General features: G+C 45.7%; 1 protein-coding gene across 1 annotated transcript in view; it reads right to left on the bottom strand.

Moving 5' to 3' along the window:
* Positions 1–3,599: 3,599 nt before the first annotated feature.
* Positions 3,600–17,751, bottom strand: part of LOC143000901 (teashirt homolog 1-like) — a 36,334-nt gene continuing 22,182 nt past the window's right edge. Inside the window, exon 3 of the mRNA XM_076150379.1 lies at positions 3,600–8,432. Within this exon, the coding sequence (XP_076006494.1) occupies positions 4,900–8,432 (3,533 nt within the window). The 3' untranslated portion in view covers positions 3,600–4,899. The remainder of the gene's footprint in view (positions 8,433–17,751) is intronic.

The following is a 17,751-nucleotide window of genomic DNA, read 5'->3' on the forward strand; positions in this document are numbered from 1 at the left end:
ACATTAAAAGGTCATGACCTTCCTAAGACGTCTGAATCTTACTGTTTTATTCATGGCACCACAAAATTGCTCCAAAAACCTTGGTAGTATTACAAGAAACTATTTTTGATGAGCGTTTATGTGGAATTATTCTGGTTTCTGCACATTTTTACAGTATGAGGTTGAGTAACATAATTGAATCAAGTCCACAAACCGACTTAGATCAACATAAAAATAGACCCGGGCAAGTGTCTTGTGCGAAACACGAATACCGATAAGTTCTTCGTGAATACGTTGTTCACAATGAAGCGTTTTATCAGGATTCAAACAGATTTTTTCAGACTTTAGCTTCTGATCCACTACAAAGACTCTGTGTCGCTGTAGCTTTGTTTGTTGATTCTCTGTCAGGCATTGTTTTGTTTGGCCTGAGATATTTTGGAAGGGTATTAAACCATACATTGGAGTTGTGTTGAAAGTTGGAGGTTTTATAGACGGTGGAAACATGCTGGGATCCTCGGTGGGAGCTTTGTCTTTGTTTCACGGTTGACAATGATCTTCACGCCGCTATCGTACACGCAGCAGGAACAACATCCATGAAGGTATGAAGCCATGCAAAAGATTTGTCAGGCAACCACAGCTAGGTTTTGTGTGTGTGTGTGTGTGTGTGTGTGTATCTGCGCTGAGCATGGCTGCATTCATCTCTGGTCTCAGGGTAATAACGCACTTTGAAGCTTTCGGTACCTTTGAGAACAGATCAAACGTCACAAGCACCGCGAAAATAACGCCGTCTCTTATTCAACGTTCTATGTTCTAACACACACACACACACACACACACACACACAGAGAGACACCTCTCCATCAGAACAGACTTTCTATACCACAACGATACAAATCTCTACAGGTACAAGTCTACAGGTTGAGCTCAATTTTGTAATGCAGAGAATTACAAAGGCGTGAGCACATTCCCAACGCTAATATACTATATGTCCCTGTTCCGTCTTGGCAGAGGTACACCCGACTTATGGAGGTTAATACTCCCTGCCCGCGTTCCCACCAGCCCAGGTAATTTTGTTATTCAGTTTGTGCACTCTGTCTACACCCACCTCTGTCTGCTGTACATAATGGTCCCTGCCCTGAGAGGAAGCAGGCATTTACTTATACAAAAACCTTGAGGAAATCCCTACCAATCCTCAGGGCTCACGTTCAGCAGCGCCCAAAACACAAAGGCTATGCAAATCTGCCCAGCCTGCGTTTATCTACTCTCGGTTTCCGTTTGCACCACGGGAACCAGCATTGTGCCGTGCGTGGCGATTATCGCATGTAATTTACATAGAATACGCGCAGGAAACAGTGCACTGATCTCTAACAAAGCAGGAAAGAGTCTCTATCGGCTCGGTAGCTATCTGACGGCACAGCAAAATTACAGGTTTAGCTGTGGGGTATTAAACCTACAAGGTGTTTTTTATTTCGGGTGTGCAGGGAACACTATCTCCTCCGAATGTTCCTTGTTTATCTGCCTTGTTTGTTTTATAACCCAACTCTAGCAGCCCCTTTCCACGAAGCTGCATTTTCAGTCGGTCTAATCTGCCCTCTCCCTGTGTTTTCTTTGTCGCTGAATCCATGTATCAACACAGCGAAGTGCAGCCAGATCGAGGAGGTGTGTAATTGCACAAAGACACTCATGCTAATATAGTGGGGAGAAAGAGAGAGTGTGTGTGACTGACACGAGACATGTTGTGAGTGTGAGGAATTGGAAGTCATAACAGTGCAGCGTGGATTCAGCCGTACAATGCTCGGTACTGTAAGTACTCTATCAGAAATCTGAGACATGAGGGCAAGATGAGAGATCAAATTCCTGATGTTTCTGCTTTATCTGCAGGGCTGCCTGAGGAAGAAACCCCAAGACTCTCTGCTCAGGGTCATCCAGAGGTCACTGTACATAATGAATAACTCTCAGCTGTCTCTTAAGCTGACTGTTAAGGCAGCGCTGTACAAAAAATAAAGTCAAACTTGCTGAAATAGAAACAGTGGTGCATTTGTACGTACTTACTGCAGCTGTTGTACATTAATTTTACACTCCACACTAATGACGATTAAAAAGGAAACCAAAAAGAAAGCAAAAAGTGGTGACAATAACCTACAGAACAACAGCTGTGGTGAAAGTGCAGCAAAGGTGGAGGAGGGAATATGATGTACAAATGGTTTGATAAGTCAAATCTCCTAAGGGTTCACATGTAGCGCCTTTTGAGCAGAAAAAAAAACACAGCTGAGAGCATTTTTTTTGGAACAACAAACAACTCTGCTGTCAGATCGCTTTGCTAGGTGGCCACTATTTTCCTGGCAAGGAGAAGATGCTCACTTTGGTTTAACTTTTGACACTGGCAGCGTGGAGGAAGAGGCCTGTGTGGGTGCACAAAGCGCCCACCCCATCCAGGAGTCTCAGCAGGACTAGACCATGTTGCAGTTGGATCTCACATAGCAGCCCGCTCATCTCATTGTGATTGGTCCGCTGGTAAAAAAATGCTGGTGGCCTATTTAGTAAAGGATAACATGTAATGAAAAGAAGGTGTGATGTGCAAACAAGATCTGCAATCTTATTATATGACCATTTATTATAAAAAGTTAACGTGGAATTGTTAACATGGAGACAGAAACAAAGTCAATGAAGTGGAAAAGGGAAATGTCAATGGTTTTCTGCCAGGCAGCAAATAATGGTGCTATTCATTAATCGACCATAGACTACGACACATATGTATGAAAAGAACAATAGAAGGTTCAACCAACGACGGTATATCAGAAGATATTTGATAAAAGGTTTGTTATAGCCTTCTTACACTTACGACTAAAGATGTTGCCCCTGATGAAGTAAATGTAAATTAGGTTTTGATTAAGAGTTTCCCACTGCCATTCAAACTTTCACAGCGATTCATTTTAATTGTGCCACCACCATCAGGCAAACAGTGTCAGTTTTAAATAGTGCTAAGATAAGCAGAAGCATTCATTTTCTTGTTAGCATTTGCAGTTGATCAGAGAAAAGGACAGCTTGCTGCTCATGTATCATCTGAGTAGCTGTGTTAATTATCGGTTGGTACAGTGTGGCCCAGTCAGAAGGCTGTATCAAGCAGAACAGACACCCATCTGATTTGGCTCCAGGAAGAGGGGCTCAAGAACACTGCCGTCATTAACACTGACTCTTTCAGAACGGGCCCTCTGAAGGCCAGTCACAAGCCGAGCATGGGTTTCTGACAATACAATAGAAACCCTTACATGGATATCATGCCCATCATGTATATCATTATGATAATCATTGGTGTTATGATGAGGCAAAGTCATCAGTTGCACGTATGACGACAATGAATTCTGCTTTGCTACAAATTTGGTAAACATAAATGCAGGCCTGTATGAAAAGAGAGACTTGGATATAGACGTGAGAATCTCATTTCTGCAATACAGATACATACTGTACTGAAATAAACTAGGAAATGTTAATATACCGAGTCAGGTATTGGTAGGCGCGACATAGATCTAATTTGCCATGAAGCAAATGCGGCAGAGTAAAGTTCATGCAGAATTTGTTGCAGCAGCATGACAAATGAACACACAACCACAAATGTATGACTGTTAACAACTGCTTTGGGGTTTATTTTACAATTGAGAAAGAAATGAAACAAACTAATTGGTGCTAAAAAGTTGTTTTTTTTTACAATATTGTCGATAAAACATTGAAATTTATAGTCATTGTGCATCGCTTGTTTATTTTCCACACCATATCATGCATCAAATTGGATGCAAGTATAATTAAAATCATTTCTGTAAACCGAGCCAAAGAAGCTAAATTTGTATTTTCTTTAAAAAAAGGACATTTCGTAGCTCTACAGCATATATCTATGTACACCATCTGTTTTTATTTTTTATTATTTTTGTATATAAAATGACAATATAAAAGTTAGAGAATGCACACACCTTAAGATACAAAGAATGTTGAGCCGTTTCAAATGGTAAGATATGTCTTATGGAGTACTGACATTTCACTGGTAATCATTTACATGTAACGGACTGTTGTCTTCACACTTGAATAAAGCGACACATTTTGGAAAGAGAAAGTTGTAACAAATCATACACCTGGAAAATTGCAATAAGGTGATACTTCACATCGAGGAAAAGTTTTTTGAGCGAACTTGCATACTGGATATGGCCATTCATTTTCACTGACTGACACGTAACCAGAAGCAGCATTTCAGTTTCACCAAATGTTCACATGATCTTGTTTCGAATACACTGACAGATGTATGAGCAGGCCATTCATCATCAAAACATTGCAGTGACAGGAATCCAAAAAAGAGGGGGGAGGGGATTGAAATGATAGTCCTTGATCTTTTAAATCAATTCCATTTTGACAAATGCAGGATATTTCAAAACATGTTCTCTTTACAAATTCAAAATCCAACTGTCTAAGGTGCTACTTCAGTCTTTCATGGTTTTCTTCCATTCTTTTGGTGTATACATTAAATTTTCACCTTCTTCATATCAAGTATTATACAGTTTTCTCTTCCCCCAATTTTTTTCCACTCACCACTTTAGTTACCATTGAAGCAGTAGTTGTATTTTTTTTGCCATGAAAAGATTAAAATCATGTTTTTAACCTTGATTCACTAAAGTACATGCACAGATCAGACAAATAGCATATAAATATATTACAAAATAAGTGTAAAAAAAGCTTGGCAAAACAAAAACAAATCAACATGAAAAGACATGGTCCAGTCAGGCAGTTATCACAACAAAAAAATTATAAGACTGATTTTTTTTCTGGTGGCTCAGTTCGGCCCAGTGCAGTAACTGTAAATAATGTCATTTTAGTGCAATGAAATTCTTGTCAGTTCCACAGCTGTCAGTCTCTCCCCTCAGCTGAAGACCCAGTTTAAACTTTCTCCAACTTGTCCAGCTTCTCCAGTTTCTCCAAAGCAGTGACATACACCAGGTGGTCCTCCGGAGACTTGCCGTGGGTCTTGCTGAGGTGCAGTTTGACTGCGTGTTTGCTGACGAATGTCCGATTGCAAAGTCTGCACTGGTACACAGAGCCTGTGTCGTCCTCCGGCGTGGTCAAGGCTGACAGGGGGCTGCCGAATGTCATTTTATCTGTGATCACCTTTGAGGCAGCCTGCTGCTCCCGTAGGTGCTCAGCTGACAGTTTGGACAGGTCCTTTAAGCTGAAGCCCAGGTGAGACTCCAGGTGGCCGATGTAGGAGGAGGGAGTCCTGAACTGGGAGGCACAGTCGCCACAGAGGAACACAGGCTGGCACGAGTCCATGTTCTTCAGGAACTTGGTGCCCCCAGTCCGTCTCAGCTGGTACTTGACATTGGCCAACCAGTGGGATATGGTGGTCATGGAGAGGCCTGTGAACTTACAGATATGGACCCTTTCCTGAGGCCCCAAGTCAGTCATGGCGTAACGGCCTTCTGAGGTTTCCCTCAGGCTGGATGCAAACTGTGCCTGGAGGATGAGGAGGTGCTGGGGATTCCAGTTTGACTGCCTCCCCTTCCTCTTCTGAACTGGGGAGAGATCATCAATGCCATCCTCAAAAGCACTACCATCTGCATCAGACTTTTCTGAGATGGACGAGGGAGTAGAAGATTTGGGCGTCAGTCTTCCAGTGAGGTTCTTTACCATGTCAGAAATGTCCATCAGAGCGTTCTCTCTCAGAGGAGAGGAAACAGAGTCAGGGAGAGATATGAGGGGTTTGTTACCATTGACACTACTGTTGCTCAAGAGCACACTGCTGCTGCTGCTGTTGTTATTGTTACTGTTGCTGTTAGTGTTGGATTTATTTTTACTCAAGTCTATGGGCTGGTCACTGCTTTCATAGAACTGGTAGTGGTTGGCGGGCTCAGCTGGCTTGCCCTGAGGCGTCGGACTGAAAGCTGGTTTATCAATCATGCTGTTACTGATTTTGTAAAGCATGGACAGCGGGTCTGCGGCTGGGCTAAGTTGTTTGGAGGCCTTACCCAGGTGTGTGTTCATGATTGACTGGAGTGCGCTCAGAGGGTTGATGAAAGGCCTCTCCGGTGAATGATCTGTGATAATGCCGAGACTGTTGCCGTTAGTTACTGGGGACTGGCATGACTCAGAACCATTCTTCGAATGGCTGTTGTGGCTATCTAGCAGGCTCTCTTTGGGCTCCCTCTTACAGATGAGCTCTAAGTCTACACTCCCCGGGCTGCTACTCCTCACAACAGGTGGTTTACCTAGAGAAAGGTCATTCTGAGATGCCAATTGCTCCCTCTGCTCTCTCAGCGCAGGGGAGGGGGATTTCACTGAGGATGAGCGCCGGCATCGTTCCAGGCTGACCATCTTCTCCTCTTTTTCTTTCTTCACAGTGGCAGCTTTCCCTGTCACTTTCTCCACAAGCTCCTCCATGGCAGTGACATTGCTCCTGAGTAGGGTAGGGGAAGAAGGGCTCTGAGGGGAGTGGATGACCGAGTTTGCGTCACTCACCAGGCTTCGTAGAGTGCTGTTAAACAATGGTTGCATTTGCATACTCTGCACGGTTGGGGGGAGGACGGTGGTGGAGCTCTTCATGGCACTCCCAAGCTGGTAAGCTGCATGAATGCTTGGGTAGCCCCCCCATGTGGGTGTGCCAGTCTGGGCTTTACTGATCGCACTGGACACTGTGTTCTCAAGAGATTTCAGAATATCTAAACCCCCTTTGGGCGCCTCCTCCAGGTCTTCTTCTCTCAGATATTTATATGACGTGGCATCCGTTTCAGATTTCTCACCTGAATCATCTCTCTCCTCTTTAATCTTTCTCTCCCCTAGCTCACCACTTTCCAGCTTTTCATCCTCGCCAACTTCCCTCTTGTCGTCAGAGCCGGAGGACAGCGCCGGGGACACCGGCTGGGACTTGACACTAGTAGGAACGGGGAGCCTGGTGGTGGTGGGCGGGAGTGGAATAGACTGAATCTTCTCTTCGACTATTGGGTCAAAGACCAGCTGTTTGCCCTTCTTGGACGCAGAATTTGTGACCTTGAGAAAGTGACCTGTAACCATCATGTGGGCAGTTAGTTGCTGCAGTGTGTCATGGGAGCTCCCGCATTCCATGCACTTGAGTATCTGGGCTTTACGAGCTTCAAACTGCCATGTGTAGCTGGCACCGTTCTGGTAGCCATAGCGGTTGTTTGGTGTAACATAAGGGTTGGCTGTGGCTTTTGAATCTTTCCCGGTATCCCCATGGGACATGTTACCACCAACACCACTACCAGCGTGTACAGAGTCTGGGGAACATGGGGAAACAATAGCATCCTGCATAGCCCGTTTTTTAGCTGAAGAGGCCACCAGTTTAGTGGCCAAGGCTGGCACTGGTTCTTTGAGAGGCACTTTCTGGTAATGCTTGGTCTTGATCATATGAACACTGAGATCCTGCAGGGACTCGAATGAGTGCCCGCAGTACATACACTTCAGCACTTTCTGGGCATCCTCTTTCCCCTCCATCTCCATCAGGGAGCGTTTCCGTGGTTTGGACCAGCGCTTTCCATGATCTTCCTCCTTGTCCTTGTTGTCGTCTCGATAGTGGCCCGTCTCGTTCATGTGAACAGTTAAGCCCACCAGTGTATCATAGGCAGCACTACAGTCTTTGCAGCGAAACTTGCTCGCACCGGTGAAGACAGAACCGTACAATTTGTTGTTCTGCCGGTACAGCTGCACTGTGCTGAAGAGGCTGGGCTCTGGCAAGAGGTGGTAAGGGGTCTGCTGGAGAGTTTTGGCAAGGGCAGCCTGGTGCCAGTCATAGGCTACACCACTGCCATTACTAACCCCACCACCGTGGCTCCCACTGCTGCTGGTTGCACTGTGGCTAACAGCGCTAACTGCTGTGCCATTAGTATTGCCACTTCCACTGCCTGCGTGGTTGACAGTGGCGCTGGAGCTCCTTCCGTTGGGATGACTGCTAACCATGCTGACCCCGCTGCTCTTATTCACAGTTGGAGTTGTGGAGACAGTAGGGGTGGACTCTGCAGTGGTGAGGGCACTGTTGTCACTGCCAGCTGCAGCAGGCTTAGATTTCATAATGTCCATTGCAATGCTGGACCAAGAGGCATCTGAGATGAGGTTTGCATAGACGGCTTTCATCTGTGCCAGACTGTCCTGGAAAGAGAGGCCGTTGTTGGGGCGGAAGGGCAAAGTGCCGTCTCTCTCCTGACCATCCCTGGAGGAGGTGCTCTTGTAGTCCATGAGCCGGTCACTGGCATCACTGAGTGGAGAGCCGTATCCAGCATCTGGGTTAGTGCCATTGCTGAGAGGAGAGTCTCTGTAGCTAGGTGGCCGGCCTCCGTCTACATCTTCCTCTTCCTCATTGCACAGGAACTCAGTGTCTTGGCCGTCTAATGAGAGGCCATCATCCTGCAGGTGCTCTTCCTCATCATGAGTGGATGCCTTAAGCTCGTCCTCGGGCACGTACGCTGGAGCACAGAGAGAGAAAAAAGGGGGGGAAAGAAGACAGGAAAAAGAGGTCAGCTCAGTGAAATTAAAGATTTACAACGCGCTAACAGGACCACCGTCAAAATAACACGGAATGAATACACAATGATGGGCAATGTAGGCTTTTATTCACATCCTATGCGCGTGTGCGTATGTGTCTGTGTGCATGCATGCATGAGTTTGTGTGTATTTCACACACACATGTGGCTCTGAAAGGCAGTGATGAAAAAAGCCTCCAAGGGAAAAATAAATCACTGAGCTTCTGACAGTTGTCCTTTTCCTTCCCAACTCCCTATTCCTCCACACATGCCTCATGTTCCCCAGGAAATGACTGGCTGTTTGGCCTTGTTAGCCAGCTGCATGCTTACATGTTCAACTCTCCCCCTGTTGCTTTCTTCCTCTCCTTTCTAAGCTTTATTGCTTCTCATGCATACAGTCTGATCAACTTTTTGATATTGTGCAAGTGATAAAGGTGAGAGAGAAACAAAACTGTGTGCGAGTATCACAGGTTTCCCAAGTCAATTTGATGGACTAATAAGTACAATTACTGACAAAACAACGGCACTTGGACTTGCACAAATCATGAGAAGAAGACAGTTAACAAAAGTAAAGCAAACACAGGATCGAGGCATGGAAATGGAAACTAAGCAGAGCTGAGATGTAACAGGTCCACTAGTAGATTGAGTAAAATAAATGAAATCGAAGTCAAGACTGTGTGTGGTGTGTGTGTGGTGTGTGTGTTGTGTGTGTGAGTGCATCAGAAAGCCAGAGAGGCAGGAGGTGGTTTGGAGGAAGAACAAATGAATGAAAAGAAGACGTGGGGGAAGAAACAGAAAGTGAGCAGGAGGTGCTGGCGTTGGTGGATGGGGGGTATGAGAGAACGGCAGAGACAAGATAGAGAGAGGGCGAGGGAGGCAGGGAGACAGGAAAGACGGCCCCCTAGCTTCTTCCTTTATCTCCTTCCTGCATGGTGAGATGTGTGTCCTAGATGCCAGTATCAGTCTCTCCTGATGAAACAGATGTGCTGTCAGCTTCAAACGGCACGCTAACCTGTCATATCATAATCTAAGTGGACATAATACCTGATATATATACACTGGCACCATTTACTGCTGCCTGAGAGGAGATGGGTGGAGGAGGTGAGCAGCTGCACCATCAACTGTGACTGGGTGTGTGTGTGTGTGTGTGTGTGTGTGCAAGAGTGATGATGTGCATGTGTGTAAGTGGCTCTGTAAGTGCCTGTTTGTGAATGCATGTTCTTGTGCATGCTCACCTTCCCATGCCTGTGTGTGTGTAGTTTACACGCCGCAGCTCATACGTGTTTGCTCTTAGAGTGCAAACCCAAACTCACCGACCATAATATTGCCTATAAGTCTGAGTTGACTGTGTGCTACTGATACACCCTTCTCCAAATGAGCAACATACTCCCCTAACGCCTGACAGGATTTCAGTGAAATGAGAGCACTACAGGAGAACCTGGCTGCGCTTCAATCCCACTGACAGACTGAGACCGAGACAGTTTCTAAAACTCCTGAAAATCCCTAACACAGCAGATTAGCATTATGTGCTGTACTCTCTACAACACATCTGCAGAGTGTCTTCTGTTACAGAGCCTTCCTCCTCGCTAACCTGCTTCCAGAACAGGGAGCTATCAACACATATCAGCCATTTAATATACAAGGCTTTCTGCAGAATGGCTATCTGTGCTGTTCACCAGCCCGCATGAGCAGAAGAAACATTCAGCAGGAATTACCACTAAACCCCAATATTTTTTGCAGTCTTTCCCTTACAAATACACGCATGAATAGGCTCACGCACACACACACAGAGCCGGAATGAGAAGCATTAGATCAGAAATGTCCCTGTGTGAGTGACAAAAACACAGACTGCAGCAGGGAGGGGCTTCCAACGATGAACGGGACATCAGGGAACCCTTTGACGATCCCTGTCAATCAATGCCTGTCCTGCCATGTTGTCATGGAAACAACAAAGAGGAGAATATCAAAAGCACACAGACAAAAGACTTGCAGCGACAGACATCTGTAAAAAAAAAAAATCACACGCAGCAAGTGGACCATAAATGTAGAATATTAGAGCTGAAATGCAGCCAATTTTTGTCTGGAATGAATGATGTCTGCATCAGCTTAGAGATGCTCCATCTATTCTGACAAGATCTAAAATATGGAAAATATGAAGCAGCTGATAAAAAACAAAATGCGGAGGATTACATATCAGCTACGTTTGTTCAATCACTGCTGACAATAAATGAAAGTGGAGGTCTGTGTGATTGTGACTGGTGACCAGATTAAGCCTCCTCCTCATGTCCTGGATGCGCATATGCAGAGTGACACCAGCAGCAAGGGGCGGGCTCGGGAAGGGGTATGGCTGGCGTGCCGTCCCTGGCGGTTTGGTGTGCCGAGTGGGTGATGGCTGTGAGCAGGGCCATCTGCACGGGCGCCAAAGCGCCTGTCACTTTTGCTCGGGGACGTGCCGCCATCAAGGAGACAGGCGGCAGCGTGGCCAGGATAACACTGCAGACTCACTGTCACAAACAGCAGCGATCAACCCCACCACCAGCCACGCCACAGCGCCAATAACACACACCAATGAACCAACAATTTGCATCCAAGTGCATAATAACAAAAGGTTTTAAAAACATGTTAACTCTAAGAAAGGTTGTATGGAATATCCTTTTGCTGTCTTTCATAAAAATGTATCAAGCTGAATGGTTGAATACGTGTTGAGCTTTATGTTGCTGCAAGAAGGTGTAACAAAGGTGTTTTCAGATTTTGATTAGATCTAGAATCGGGGCTTTAAGAGAAATAATTTTTTTGTGATTCTGCTGTATTCATCTTTAACTGCAAGTACAATTGTTCTTCAAACACTTTCATTTTATTACACCGGTATCATGGTTACACTACTAAAGCCCCCTTTTTGATTTATATCTCATGTATTGTCAGACTATAGTAGGTTTGTGTGTAACACGTTAGACACTATATCTCAGAGACGAGGACTAATTGTTTGCAGACAAATGGCTTGATATGATGTTACGTCTTTCTCAGGATGAGGAGTGTGGTGAACGCCCTGCACTCACTGAGGCCTCACTACGAGCACAGATCATCTCCAAAGCATTCTCTCACACACACACACACACACACACGACGAAACTTTCTGTATGATTTGATTTTTGCAAATGATACCGAATGAAATACAACCCGCAGACACGTCAGCGTTTTGGCAAGGACTAAAGCAGAAACATATCACTCCTTTTCAAAACTTTGCTATCTTTCTCCACCCTACCCATTTTTTTGCCTTCTCCCTTTTCTTTGCTGAGAGTCTGCTGGTTGTTAAATCAATAAAACTCTCTGTCAGGCTCGCAGAGCTTCACCATTTGGCCGCTGTCAAAGCCAAACAAACCAGATAAGAGAGGCAGAAAGGCGATGAAATGAGAGAGAAAGAGGGAGAAGTAGGGGATGAAACCAGTCAGCCACCACCCACCGCCGCATCCACCACCAGACTCATTTCTCCAACACCCCTCCTTCTATTTATTTACACACATTTCTTTATTTATTTGATGTGAGTTTGGGAAGAGAGGGCAATCACGGCAGTCATTTGCAGCACTAATGTCCAATCGCAAGCCCCTTCACTCATGTGATTTAGGCAGTGCAGGAGTGGGTTCGCAGCAGAAAATGGTGCGGGAAAGGTGGGTGGGTAGGTGGGTGGGTAGGTGGGGGGGGGGTTTGCCGCGGCCGTTTAGGCCAGCCCCTAATAGGAAACTGGCAGTCTTATTCCTTCCTCAGATTCTGTTTGTCACCCTGCTCTCCATTACGTGCCTCTCAACCCTGATGGCTTTGGACAGGAGCTGATCAAAAAGCCATCGCTTGACCTACACGGCGTGGCAGAACACGACTCGCACGATGCACCGAGAGAGGGGGGGAAGACGGAGAGAGAGCGAGAGGCAGATGAGATAGCTGAGGAGGAGAAGGAGGGGTGTATGTCAGTGTATGTGCAGGGAAGAGAGAGTGTGGTGGCGGGGAGGGAGGACGGAGTGAAGGAAGAAGGAAGGTGGGTGTGTGTGTGGGTCTGTGTGTGTGTGCGTGTGCGGGGGGGAGGGTGATAGCTCTCGGACCGGGACAAGAGGGCTGTAAATAAAATGACATTATTATTTCCTCTGTCCCGTCATGTAGAAAAGCCAATTATGGTAATGCTGCTGCCGGCGTGTCAGAGGGAATGCTGGGATGTGCTTCCCGTGAAGCGGCTAACATGAGAGCAATACCCTGATCAGGAACACAGGCTTCAGTCTGACAAGAGAGTGAACAGAGAGGAGAGAGACAGAGAGAGAGGAGAAGAGAGGGAGAGAGAGGGAGAGAGAGAGAGAGAGAGAAGGAGAGAGAGAGAGAGAGAGAGAGAGAGAGAGAGAGAGAGAGAGAGAGAGAGAGAGAGAGAGAGATGTGAAGCCAACAACAAGGCTGTTTTGGGGGCTTTCTTGTTTTCATAATAGATAAGTATCAAGATATATATACATAAATAAAATGAAGGTTGCCATAGTGAGGTTGAAGTACCAGCCAAGGGTCACTGGGGTTGTTTAAGGGGGCAAAGCAAACTTTCCTTATTTACTTGATATTATATGGATTAGAACCCTTACATAAAGCCCTTTTTACAATTTCACAAAACAACAAGCACCCAAATAAAGACACTTTTACCCATAAAGTCAAAAATAGCATGGCCGTGATATGACACCGATTGAGAAAGCCCAACCTGAAAGGAAGTATCACCCGGAAAAAGTTCAAGCGTTCATGAGTTATACTCTATACTCTGTCGCGCCTCAAAATTTGACGAGATGAATTATGCAAAGACGAATGGTGAAAGAGCCGGATATTGAGGGTGAAGGTGATCATTTACTTTCTCACCTCATCCCGTCTCAGGCTTCTCCTGCTATCCCGTTCTTGCACTAGAAAGAAGGGAGGGGAGGGAGGAGGGGGGGTCTCTCCTAAAATAATTCCTCAGCTACCTTTGTCCTTTCACTTTCTCCATCATCATCCCTCCTTCCTCTCTTCTCCCACCATCCTCCACGCTCCAGCCTTGCTCACACGCCCACATGGGCCCCTCCCAAGCGGAATAATGGGAGCATATGGCCTAGGCAGCACCTACAGGGCCTTAAATAACTGCTGCGGCATTCCAGCTCACTGTACCAATTTATCTCCCCCCCACCCTCACCCCCTACCATCCCGTTTCAAAACACTTCTAGCCTGAGTTGAGCTCAGCAGACAGCATTGGATGGGACATGTTGTTCTTCAGACACATAGCTACATAATGGACTGACGTAAAAAGTGCTGTGCATGTGAATAAGTGCTGTGCAAACAGGATTAGTGTTGAAATTCGGGTAGTATTGGCATGAATTCAGTGAGTCAACCTCCAGCTTTCGTGCTGATCATTTGTACGGGTGCTCCATGCAAACGCTATAGGAGGCATGTTCAGTTACACACACACACACCTCTGGCGTTAGGAAGTCACCCGTGTTCTCTTGAGGAAAGTCCCAGTTAGATCTCTCTGGGTGTGATTTAGAGGGGGTTGTTTTCTAACCGGCTACAATGATTACGGAGCATTTCACTTGCTGCTTCCTTGTATCACAGGATTTACCAACCCAGCATATCTAGAGCAATACCTTCAGTTGAAAGAAACACATTTGTCTGCTGTGCCATCAGATTCACAGACAGGTGGACCTGCCAAACTCAACTATTGACAGCAAAAAAAGGATGAAAAGGTATTGATGAATCTAAATCCCTCTTGGACTTTCAGATAAGATTTGTTTAGATCTGTTACCATCGTGTTTTGGACTACCTGAAAAAGTAAAGTCCTCCTGACCAAATGTTGTCAGGCTGTGAAGGAACAATCGCCTTAAAGTGTCCTGTGTACATTGACAGAGGATATTCACTGAGCTGGATCACTGTCCTGTCGGAAGAGGACGAGTCAAAGGTCAGATAGGTTGCGAGACCTCGGCTGGGAAAGGTCACGATCACATGCAAATTTGTCAATATGTCCGCAGACATTCCTCCGCCTGACCTCTGTGGAATGACACTGCAGAAAGTGCTATGTGGGAGTATTTGAGCATGTGATTATGTATGGAAAGGTATAAGATCCATTAGGTAAAGCATGTGTGTTTGTGTGCGTGAGAGAGAGAGAGAGAGAGAGAGAGAGAGAGAGAGAGAGAGAGAGAGAGAGCATGAAAGGTACTGCTGTTTTATTTATAGAGCGAGCGCTATTTATACCAACTCAAAGATCAGTTCAGAGAAGCAGCTTGTGGGCCGCGGCCAAGATCACTCTCCATTACTGTGCATGCACAGCACTGAAACGCACACTCTTACACTCATATGCAAACACACACACACGCACACACACACACACACACAAACACACTCTATGAAACATCCATTGCTGGGCCTGCAAACACCATAATCACAGCTTTTTACACATTTACAGCATATCTTGCGGTGTGTTTGGTTGGTTGGAGAGATTGGGGAGAGGTGGGGGTTGGGGGGACTGAACCCACACTGACTGAGTGTTCTTCATGGAGTACAGCAAGCTTTAACATGCTGAGGGGATCAATAGAGTGAACCAGCGCCAATCGATTGCAATTCATCTGGCTATTTTTTTTTAATTTTCATTCTCACCCACTCACACTGCGCGCTGTGCAGCTGCTGCCCTGCAAGGCAATACATAAATAAACATACACATATATGCATGCACAGGCAATACACACACACCCACACACACGCACACACACATAACACACACCTGAGTGGCTGAAACGATTGCACCATCCGTGCAAACGTGGGTTCCATAAACCCGTATGGAATTTATTTATTTTTATTGAGCATATCAGCTCATCCTGGTCTTCTCTGCATAACAAGGCCTGTATAATTAAACCATAAATTTCAGTGCGCTCCTTTAATTACCACAGACAATGTCAGGAGGCAGCAGAGTAAACAAATGGCTTTGAAGTGAGCAGGGAAAAAAAAACACTTTGACACAGCAATGGAGAATCTGTTCATTTTGTTGGGGATGTTGTTGCACTTGAAAAGGATGAAATGTTCAAACGAGTGTATGTGTATGGGGAGTACAGCCCATACACATACACAGAAATATAAATATATATATAAATATATATATATAGTGTATGTATTCCCGACCGCCTTTCCTGAGAGCTTTTGAGGGATGCAGGTTTGCGTGACAGCGCAGAGAAACACGGTGCAAATGTGAAAAATGCTGCGTGCACCATTGTGTGCAAATATGTGCATTTGGAATGTGTGTGTGTGTGTGTGTTTGTAAGAACTAAGAAATATGTTTGGAAGTGTGTTTGTTTTCATGAGTGCATAAGAATTAGTTTTTCCTTAACACACTGAAAGCACAGACGGTATGGTAGTGCTTGCCTGTGTGCGTTTGTGTGTGTGTGTGTGTGTACCTAACAATTTATTGGAACCCAGGGGTTCTTGTCCTTTTTGACAATGACTGAAACATCTGTGAAACTGTGTGTTGAACAGTATACCGTTAAAACGAATATAGGTGTGTGTGTGTGTGTGTGTGCTTGCACGTGTGTGTGCTTTAGGTCAATGTCAACACGCAGGCCCGCTTCCCAGCAGCTTAGCTAATTACACAAGAGCCCTGAAGGCCACTTAGAACAGGTTAGCTAATTAACAAACAGGCTGATTGCAGATTAATTGAGAGGTGTTCCTAATCTTCACCCCTAAACGCAATGACAAATGCTAACCAGCACTAATTAGGCTGGTATGGAGAGCCCAGAATGAAGGTTGTATTTACAGTTAGCTCATATGGAAGTGTGGCTTCTATCCAGCTGCTTTTCACAGATTGCCGGTGGGTGAAGCAAATAAAACTTCAGCCGAACTACAAGGAAGCGAAACCAAGCAGAGGACAGCGTCAGAGGTGTTTTAGCTTCGCATTCACACGTTTTTATGTTACGACTCTTAAGCTTGCAGCTGGCATTTGAATGAGTGTGTGTGTGTGTGTGTGTGTGGGTGTGTGTGTGTTTGTGCTTCAACATGAATGGCGTGCATATATCATGAAACCTGAAGCAGGTTCAACACAATGGGCAAGAGAGAGAAATGGGCCCCTTAGCAGGGATCTGAACCAGCAACCATCTGTGGGACAATCACCTGCCAATAGAAAATGGCCTCCCCCTACACCCCCTCCTTCCTGCAACACACACACACACACGCTCGTGCTCCATCTTCCAATTTTCACAGCCACTAAAACTACTCCCTAAGGCCCGACTTCTTCCAACTTCCATCTGCCTGGATAAATTTATCATACAGCTCCCCTGTCTATCTCTCACACAGACACACACCTGTGCCTTTTAAACTGCCCCCCACTCTCCTACAACGACACACACTCCACCTGGCCCTTTTCAACCCCTGACCCCACCCCCACCACCCTTACCCAACTCTCTTGTCTTCCCAAAATCCATCCCTCCATCCGTCAACACAAATCCTTCAGCTGCGCATTTAAATCCCCACATCAGGATGTACCCCTTAACCTGTACACACACACACACACACACACACACACACACACCCTGACAGTCCCAGGAAGCATTCACAAGCATGAGAATACACACATGCACACAAACAAACACACACACACATGCACACACACACACACACACACACTGTCCCTGACGAGACAACAGCCAGCAGCAGCTGCTTCCATCTCCTAGCAACGGCCAGCCTGATAGATGACCCAACGATGGATAATTACCGTAAATCACCACAGCTCACACACTGAAAGAGAGAGAGGGGGCAAGAGAGCTAGAGAGAGACTGCTCGAGAAAGACTGTAAGAGAGAGAGAGAGAGAGAGAGAGAGAGAGAGAGAGAGAGAGAGGGTAAGAACTGAAAGGGATCAGAATGAGAGGAGGCCTGGATTGGTCATGCATGCACCTTGATGAGATAAACTAATCTGCCTTTTAAAGCGTATAAACACACACACACACACACACACACACACACACACACACACACACACACACAATGTACAAAGACCAAATGTAAACTCCCTAATATACATCAAGTCTATCAGCATACTTGTGGTCATACACACTTCCAGGCAAACTGCCAAATTTAAAGAATGTCCTGTATATACATATAAATCCACACCTACATATGACACACACAAACACGTGCACAGACACACACGCATACACACATGCACCCACACGCACATCTATAACGTTATTGCTGTAATCTGACACTGCAGGCTCCGCCTCCCTGCAGAGGCGCTTGTCTGTC

Source organism: Genypterus blacodes, unplaced genomic scaffold (genome assembly GCF_046128005.1).
Source record: "Genypterus blacodes isolate CSIRO-AG114 ecotype Tasmania unplaced genomic scaffold, CSIRO-AGI_Gbla_v1 ptg000052l_1, whole genome shotgun sequence".
NCBI classification, from domain to species: Eukaryota; Metazoa; Chordata; class Actinopteri; order Ophidiiformes; family Ophidiidae; genus Genypterus; species Genypterus blacodes.